Source organism: Oncorhynchus mykiss, chromosome 17 (assembly GCF_013265735.2).
Source record: "Oncorhynchus mykiss isolate Arlee chromosome 17, USDA_OmykA_1.1, whole genome shotgun sequence".
NCBI classification, from domain to species: domain Eukaryota; kingdom Metazoa; phylum Chordata; class Actinopteri; order Salmoniformes; family Salmonidae; genus Oncorhynchus; species Oncorhynchus mykiss.
The window spans coordinates 36252032-36260867 of NC_048581.1; the positions used below are offsets into that span (position 1 = coordinate 36252032).

General features: G+C 49.2%; 4 protein-coding genes across 4 annotated transcripts; all 4 read right to left on the reverse strand.

The window, feature by feature from the left end:
- Window positions 1-4444: 4444 nt before the first annotated feature.
- On the reverse strand, window positions 4445-4988 carry LOC118940413 (histone H3-like). Its single transcript, XM_036949832.1, has one exon. The coding sequence runs from the start codon at window positions 4964-4966 to the stop codon at window positions 4466-4468; it is 501 nt and encodes a 166-aa protein (XP_036805727.1). The 5' UTR covers window positions 4967-4988; the 3' UTR covers window positions 4445-4465.
- Window positions 4975-7681, reverse strand: LOC118940410 (histone H1-like). The gene has a single exon (XM_036949829.1). The coding sequence runs from the start codon at window positions 7001-7003 to the stop codon at window positions 6380-6382; it is 624 nt and encodes a 207-aa protein (XP_036805724.1). The 5' UTR covers window positions 7004-7681; the 3' UTR covers window positions 4975-6379.
- On the reverse strand, window positions 5351-5737 carry LOC118940124 (histone H2A). Its single transcript, XM_036948381.1, has one exon. It carries the CDS (start codon window positions 5735-5737, stop codon window positions 5351-5353), a length of 387 nt encoding a protein of 128 aa, XP_036804276.1.
- Window positions 7682-8368: 687 nt separating the features above from the next.
- LOC118940125 (histone H2B) lies at window positions 8369-8743 on the reverse strand. The gene has a single exon (XM_036948383.1). It carries the CDS (start codon window positions 8741-8743, stop codon window positions 8369-8371), a length of 375 nt encoding a protein of 124 aa, XP_036804278.1.
- Between the last annotated feature and the right edge of the window lie 93 nt (window positions 8744-8836).

An 8836-nucleotide genomic window follows, 5' to 3' on the forward strand; every position in this document is an offset into this window, starting at 1 on the left:
GGGCGTTCGTTCTAGGGAACAATGGAGGAAGAAGAAATCAAAGCTACTTACTTACATGCGCGGGAAACACACTCAAATACTGAGCTATGTTGAACACAAGGCCCAACTGTGATGTCCCACTCTTCACATTGATTGGTGTTGTTCTACTTGTTGTTGTTGTTGCACCTGATTCAACTCTTTCAATCAGCTGTGCCTCTCCAGGGCTACCACAAAAAATGGCTACTCTACCCCTGCCTGGAGTTGGGAAACACTGAACTAGTAGGATTCAACCCACTGCAGTTGCCAGTCACACCTAATAGAGATAGGCGTTAAAACCTCAAATAGTGTCACAAGTACAAAGGAGAAACAAAGTGCAACATACGGGAAACAAATACACAAGGAATGCCACAAACCCTATAAGGGGTCCGTAATGTCACCTCAGCAGTCATGTAGCTCTTGAAGGCCATGTAATAACGTCATTCTTCTTTTTCTTCCCTAGACAGGATCCAGGTGGCCATGGGAAGGGTGGTGATACCTCTGCAAGCTGAAACGCAGTAAAACATTCCTCAGACACCCACCCAACACACACACAATAAAGGGATCATTTTCCTATGCGTACAGAGGTGATAGGGATGTGCAAATATTGTATGGTACTTTTTTCAAAAAACAATAACATAGCCTTATATTACGGAAATAGTGGTATGAGGTGGATCCTTTATAGGCCAGAGAGCCTCAGCTGTTGCATTGAATGATCTCAACAGGTCATTTCAAAGGGGACAAATGAGGCCCAAGGGCACATACTGGCGATTGACCAATCGGTGCAGTTGATTCACATCTCAGATGTGACTAGGTATCATCTTACAACTTATTGTTGCCATAATTGTCTCTTACGTGCACTTAGTGGCTGCCGGCCCTCGGTTTAGTACATCGAGCAACAGAGGTTGCCTTTTAGGAGAATGACTGACAAGCGTTCAACTAGCTGGGATGCAGCTAGTGTCATCAAAGCACTTTGTCATAGCAAGTTAGAAGAAATAGGTTAAGGTTACGAAAAGGCTTAGGCTTACCCCAAATGTCACGTCCGTTCGTAGCTGTACTCCGTGTAGGCACAACAAGTCATCACACAGAGAGCACACTTGAAGCACAACTGCACTGCCTGGAAGGCCGCAACGGACTGAATTGGAATCCCTCAAACAGCACGCTAACTACATTCCGCTTTATGATGTCACAGTCAGCCCCTCGGAACACTGGTCCTCAACAATCTCAAACACCTTGGATACCCAAGCCAAACATTCTCGAATCACTCACATTCACAAATCAACCAGGGCGAAGAAGGCTGCCAGGAATTGAATGCTGAAAAGCTAACCTCCTTCACAGAGCAACATCATAGGACTGGGAGTTTGTGTTCAACAGCTTGCGTTCCCCTATTATCAAGGGCTTAGTTCCTCTATAGGCTACAGTGCAGATACTTCACATGCAGAGTACAACAACAAATAACAGAGGGCCTGTTACCACACCCTATAGGCTAGGAGTTGAACTTGGACCACAATGACATTGGTAGTAATTAGCCTGCAGCATAAATGACAGCTCCCTAACGGGGACATAAAGTGGAAATGGAAGTGCGACACATAGAGGAAAAGTCCTAATCCTAATCAAATAGACACATTTTTTTTAATTTTTATTTTTATTTATTTCACCAGGTAGGCAAGTTGAGAACAAGTTCTCATTTACAATTGCGACCTGGCCAAGATTAAGCAAAGCAGTTCGACACATACAACGACACAGACTTACACATGGAGTAAAACAAACATACAGTCAATAATACAGTATAAACAAGTCTATATACGATGTGAGCAAATGAGGTGAGATAAGGGAGGTAAAGGCAAAAAAAGCCCATGGTGGCAAAGTAAATACAATATAGCAAGTAAAACACTGGAATGGTACATTTGCAATGGAAGACATGTGCAAAGTAGAAATAAAAATAATGGGGTGCAAAGGAGCAAAATAAATAATTTCATTAAATACAGTAGGGAAAGAGGTAGTTGTTTGGCCTAAATTATAGGTGGGCTATGTACAGGTGCAGTAATCTGTGAGCTGCTCTGACAGTTGGTGCTTAAAGCTAGTGAGGGAGATAAGTGTTTCCAGTTTCAGAGATTTTTGTAGTTCGTTCCAGTCATTGGCAGCAGAGAACTGGAAGGAGAGGCGGCCAAAGAAAGAATTGGTTTTGGGGGTGACTAGAGAGATATACATACACCTGTTTAGCAGATGTCGGGAAATGCTTGTGTTACTAGCTCCAACAGCACAGTAAGATCTAACCATGTTCCAACATTCCACACAATACACCCAAATGCAATTGGAATACATCAATATATGGACGAGCAATGTCAGACCGTCCGTAGACTAACATACCTTACAATACAATACTTTATATATCCACATGACATGAGCTATGCAAACCACCTCCACGTTAGGAATGTGCCCAGTGATATCTAACAAAAACACACACCTCCGTGGAACCCACATGGCAAGACAGGAAGGAAGACATGCAGGAGTGCTCATGAAGAAGACCGGAATCATCTCCAATCAAGTGAACAATGTCAAAGGAATAGGGCAAGTCATATAGATAGGGAGGCATTTCACCGCCACCCGCTGGACCACAAGTCATTTTGCCAACACTGGCTCATCATTCAAAGCCACATAGGGAGGGATCTTAACACCACCTGCTGGATCAGAAGTGCCACTCACAATGGCCACACAGACCATTTCTCCCTCAACCTGATGCAATTGTCACAACAAGTATGTGCTCAAAATCAAACATTAACTACAACAGATCATCAAATAGGCAAACACATGCTCATGTAGAGTACCTCAAATTATACAGTTACTTTGTCACCAAACCTAATCTGTCATTCATCTACAAATACATGCTCTTCTAAAGCCACAATGCAATGTTCACATGGTACATTTCATTTCTTACAATCTATGTCACTATTACTTCATTTGACTGCTCTTAAATCATATTCACTTAACCCTTTTCTTCACCTGCTGATTTTCTGCTGCTTTTGTCTCTTGCAGATTTGGACGTCATGTGAATCTATGTTTCTCAAGTATCAAAAGAGAGTAAGTTACATTGACCTACTTTATGAAAAACGGAATGGTACTTTTCTCTCTAGCCTAGTGCACTCTTTATCTGTAAGCTCCCCTACTGGTGTAGGTAGCTAAAAAAAAAAAAGGTACAGATGCCAGTACCCCATGTAGCCTATAGAACTTGATCTCGACGACCACATTTTACACCAATGCACCCCGACAATCGGTTGGTGGTCGGGAATCAAGTGGATGATTCTGGGACCAATTACAGGATGAGGGGTGTACTGAACTGTGCCTATAGCATGTCAAAAATCCCTCCAACGGGAAATAGGCCTTGGCAAATGGCCAGGGGCGCTGTCTTTTTCAGCACCACGGAGCTCCGCTATTACCTGTCTCATGAGTGAAGATGCAACAGCAGACAATTCCTGCTCTTTTGTCCTGAGATGACACACTTTAGCCGTGTCATTGCTGCATTTAACTGGCAGCCTGTATTTAGGGCCTTTACTTTGTCGTATCATTTGGTCAAGGGGTTTCGATTCCTCAGCAAATCTTCTTGGAAAAATGAACTAAATCCCACATCAGAAGTCGACTTCAAATCACGCCAAAGACACACGACTCTACTCTACTTTTTTTCGACCACCTTTCACTTGCGCCGGACAGAGATATATCATTTTACTTTCAATAGCTTAGTCAGTCGCATGAATTATGGGGTGCACACAGCTAACGTTGTAATGATCGGATCAAAACATGGATTTTTGGGGCCATCGAGGAATGTCACATGGGCCAGAAATCATTGAATGGCCATTTTCACAAAGGAATAGACAGACTCTAGCATGTTACATTCCAAGAGCAATTGGAATCGAAAAAACACAACGTGCCCCACTTGGGGACCCGAGGACCGAGTTTGGGAAACGCTGGCCTGAAGATCAAATACCAATAGGGAGCCACTATGACGTGCTCACACGCTGACAGTACCAGCGTTTAACCACTAGATGGCCTCCGTGCTCCACGGTAAACTTTTCCCATCTCATCAGCGGCACTTTCAAAGTCAGTTGTTCTTAGCTACATAGTGACCATTTTTGACACTTTTTGCCCTATATCATTACTATCACTCATTACTGCTAGTGTATTTTTCCCCTCTTCTACTCTAGGCATACATCTAATCACATATAGAGAGCGTTATTGAAACGACTCAAGTCAGTTAAGAACCAACTCTTATTTACAATCACGGCCGGTGGTGATACAGCCTGGAATCGAACCACGGTCTGTAGTGACTCGAGAACAGGGAACATACACGGTGGGAAAGGGGCGTGTACAAATGGAACAATTGTGCCTTTTTGACTGAAATATGGAGGTGGCTCTTAAAAGAGCCTTTGGGGGATTTTGGAGATCAGGTCATCGTTTATGCGCGCTCTCCGCGAATACGACGGGCCAGCTGGATGTCCTTGGGCATGATGGTCACCCTCTTGGCGTGGATGGCGCACAGGTTGGTGTCCTCGAACAGGCCGACCAGGTAAGCCTCGCTTGCCTCCTGCAGGGCCATCACTGCGGAACTCTGGAAGCGCAGGTCGGTCTTAAAGTCCTGGGCAATTTCTCGCACCAGGCGCTGGAAAGGCAGTTTGCGGATCAGCAGCTCAGTGGACTTCTGGTAACGACGGATCTCTCTAAGAGCCACGGTGCCGGGCCTGTAACGGTGAGGCTTCTTCACGCCGCCGGTGGCCGGGGCGCTCTTGCGCGCAGCCTTGGTGGCGAGCTGCTTCCTGGGTGCTTTGCCACCGGTGGATTTGCGAGCGGTTTGCTTGGTTCTGGCCATGGCGCTAGCTAGCTTCCTTCTTTCACAGTCGGAGTATAGCCTCAAAATGCCTATGTGAAGTTTATAAAGCCGGCAGCGGCGTCTGCTCATTGGTCACCATCTCCGCACCGCCCTGATTGGCCCGTTGCGGAGGCCTCCTCCGCCGCCCATTGGACGGGAGGCTCGGCCTCTCCGTGCCGCCCCAAAATGCAACCCCCACCCTCGCCGAGGCGCGCTTGGGTCTTTTGTTAGGGCCGCGAGCAACGTTACACTTGACGCGCAATAATGCTCTCATTCTAGCCTACTAGTTGTTATCCTTCATTTAGGCCTCATGTGGGCACTTGATACGGTGCCGTCTATATGTGTGTGTATCTAACACGCCAAATAATTGGCCAGGCATAGAAAGGACACTTTGCGCTTTTGTTGAGCTAGGTGGTTGGCTCTTAAAAGAGCCTTTGGGGGTTGAGTAGTCAAGTTGCAGCCTCACCAGCGATTTTACTTGGCTTTGACGGCCTTCTCAGTCTTCTTGGGGAGCAGCACTGCCTGGATGTTGGGCAGAACACCACCCTGCGCGATGGTCACGCCGCCAAGCAGTTTGTTCAGCTCCTCGTCGTTACGGACTGCCAGCTGCAGGTGACGGGGGATGATACGAGTCTTCTTGTTGTCACGGGCAGCGTTTCCGGCCAACTCCAGGATCTCAGCAGTCAGGTACTCGAGCACTGCGGCCAGGTACACTGGTGCGCCAGCGCCCACACGCTCGGCGTAGTTGCCTTTACGCAGCAGCCTGTGCACACGGCCCACGGGGAACTGGAGCCCGGCACGGGATGAACGTGTCTTTGCCTTCGCCCTGGCCTTGCCTCCGGTTTTGCCTCTTCCGCTCATATTGGTAGCTTCAGTATGTCACAGAAAGTCTGAATGAGCCGCTGGCCACCTCGAGAGTCTTACTTATACCTCGCCACAAAAGCCATCGATTGGCCACCGGACCGGTGTGGCCTTATCCAATTGGAGTGAGGGAGGGACAGACAGACAGGCAGTCAGCCCTAAGCCCGCCCCCACCCACCCGCCCGCAGGCAGGCAGGCAGCAGAGTGACGAGGGCTAGGCTACTCTGTTTCCCTCCGACTTTTGTTACTTTTTCACGTTGGCGGGAGCGCCAAAGTGACAACTCAAATCACTGAAACATGTATCAATCAATTCGAGAGTGGCTCATAATACAAATGGCTGCTGTCCAACCCACTATAGTATGTATGCTTATTATTATCAGGATCAATGTGACATGCCAATTCTAACACATCACAACAATGTTGACTGGTGAGGGTGCTGCACTCTTGAGTGACAAATGTAAAGCCATTTAGCCACTCCAAAATGTGGTGCGTAAAAGTCATTCATTTCATTTATTTTGCACCACGGGTAGGTAGGTGGAATGGAATGACATGCGCTTTTATGGAAAGAGGTGGGTGGCTCTTAAAAGAGCCTTTTGTGGTAACAACATGTGTCGAGTAGAAAGAACACTGTTTGTAATAGGTTTACTTCTTCTTGGGGGCTGCCTTCTTGGCCTTGGCCGCCTTGGGCTTGGCGGCTTTGGGCTTCGCTGCCTTGGTAGCCTTCTTGGGGCTCTTGGCCGCTTTCTTGGCCGCTGCGGCGGGCTTCTTCACCTTCTTTGGGCTCTTGGCGGCCTTTTTGGGTGTAGCGGGCTTCTTGGCCTTCTTGGGGGACTTCTTTGCGGCCACGGCCTTCTTGGCTGCTACCTTCTTGGGCTTCTTGGCGGCGGCGGGCTTCTTGGCGGCCACCTTCTTAGCTTTGGGGGCTGCGGCTTTCTTGGCGGGCTTCTTTGCATCGACGGCCTTCTTGTTGAGCTTGAAGGAGCCGGAAGCACCGGTGCCCTTAGTCTGGACCAGGGTGCCCTTGGTGACGAGGCTCTTGACGGCGATCTTGACACGGGAGTTGTTCTTCTCCACGTCGTAGCCGCCTGCCGCCAGAGACTTCTTGAGCGCGGCCAGGGACACGCCGCTCCTCTCCTTGGAGGCGGACACCGCCTTGACGATGAGCTCGCCTACGCTGGGTCCCGCTTTCTTGGGCTTGGCTGCTGCCTTCTTCTTGGGTGCCTTGGCCGGCGCGGCGGCGGTGGGTGCTGGTGCGACTTCTGCCATGTCTGTCGTTCGGTCCGGTAAACACACACACTTACAACACTACGGTAGTCTGTGAGGAGGAGTACTTTGCTGTAGACGCTGCTCTGCGCTATTGAAGCTCCACACCGTGCAGGGGGCTGGCCTTAAACGCGACATGAGAACCATGTAGACTCAAGCCACCCAGCTCGGCTTCTCCGGGCTGGCCAAATGCTCTTTCACTTGTGTTTTCTGGTCGCCAATATCGGGCCAAAAGTCACCGACGGAGCCGCGTTTTTGGCCCAAAAGCGAACGGCCCAGCGAGCAGACTTGTGTCCGTTCAGAATAAAGTCATGTGGGCTGCAGAAGCCCCGTGCATTTTGCTGCGACTCGCTCAAAACCTCACCGTTCGACTGTCGGGTGGAGCGGTGCGCACTGCTTTTCCTGTGCTATTTGTCTCCTAAATGGCCTAAAAGTGCATCCGATTGCGAGCACCATTGATTGTGGAGTGAGCCGAGATGTCTGGCAAGGGAATCAAATGGTTTGGCGTCCCCTGATGTGCTCCTTGGTGTTTTAAAGGAGAGCTCTTTTGGGGACCTTAAAACACATGCACTTGTGAGGCCTGGCTGAGACTAGTTTCACGTTGTATTCGTCATGTGTCCAGGAGGCAAACGAGAAATAATACACTGTCCAACGACATGCTTACTTGCACTTTGTGTGTGTGTGTGTGTGTGATGTTTTATTAGTATGAGTTTATTAGTTGGATTTGGAGCCTGTGTGTTTTCTTGTGCTAGGTAGTCTCTCTCTCTGTCTGTGTGTCTCTTTCAAAAGCGTGTCAGAGAGAGAGAGAGAGAGAGAGAGAGAGAGATAGGCTTGTGGCCTTCTCGCAGTCCTTCCTCGCTTGACTCCGCAGCGTGACTCACTCGTGCCGGTCTTTGTGTCTGTGGGTCTTGGTGTCTGGCTGTGCGGCCGGCGCTATGGAGGCTGGCGCCCCATGTGCTTGTCCGCCCTGATATAGGCCTAGAGAGAGAGATTTGGAGCCTCTTCTTCTCTCTCCTCCTCCCTCTTGTACAGGTGTGTGTAAGGGATGTGAAACGGCTAGTTTCAATCGGTGACGTCACTTGCTCTGAGACTGTTGTTGATGATGTGTGCAGAGGGTCCCTGGTTCGGCCTAAAGTTATACTGTTACACAGGCTCCAGTCATCGGAGCACGAGTGGAATCCCACTCACTGTGTTATACTGCCATGCACACATTCCTACCCTGTTCATGTCAGCATCATTTATTCCCTCTCCCCCCTTTTTGACATGTCCTCCACACACACACACACATATGGATTTGCTTTTTTCACTGACAGGTTGGGTGGCTCTTAAAAGAGCCTTTGGGTTACTACAGCACTCCAAATGGGCTGTTTACTTGGAGCTGGTGTACTTGGTCACGGCCTTGGTGCCCTCGGACACTGCGTGCTTGGCCAGCTCTCCGGGGAGCAGCAGGCGCACTGCGGTCTGGATCTCCCTGGAGGTGATGGTGGAACGCTTGTTGTAGTGGGCCAGGCGAGACGACTCTCCGGCGATACGCTCGAAGATGTCGTTCACGAACGAGTTCATGATTCCCATGGCCTTGGAGGAGATGCCGGTATCGGGGTGGACCTGCTTCAGGACTTTGTACACGTAAATGGCGTAGCTCTCCTTCCTCGACTTTCGGCGTTTCTTGCCGCCTTTCCCTGCGGTCTTGGTGACGGCTTTCTTGGAGCCCTTCTTGGGCGCGGACTTTGCTGGCTCGGGCATGATGCTGATGTCTCGCTGCTTCTCACAAACGAATGAGGGGGTGGAGAGCCCTTTCCCTCTTATGAAGACGAAGCTAAGCTAATTCGCCGGCCG

Excerpts from the sequence above, each read along its gene's own strand:
- LOC118940125 (XM_036948383.1), bottom strand. The coding sequence starts at position 8,743 with ATGCCCGAGCCAGCAAAGTCCGCGCCCAAGAAGGGCTCCAAGAAAGCC.
- LOC118940410 (XM_036949829.1), bottom strand. The coding sequence starts at position 7,003 with ATGGCAGAAGTCGCACCAGCACCCACCGCCGCCGCGCCGGCCAAGGCA.
- LOC118940413 (XM_036949832.1), bottom strand. The coding sequence starts at position 4,966 with ATGAGCAGACGCCGCTGCCGGCTTTATAAACTTCACATAGGCATTTTG.
- LOC118940124 (XM_036948381.1), bottom strand. The coding sequence starts at position 5,737 with ATGAGCGGAAGAGGCAAAACCGGAGGCAAGGCCAGGGCGAAGGCAAAG.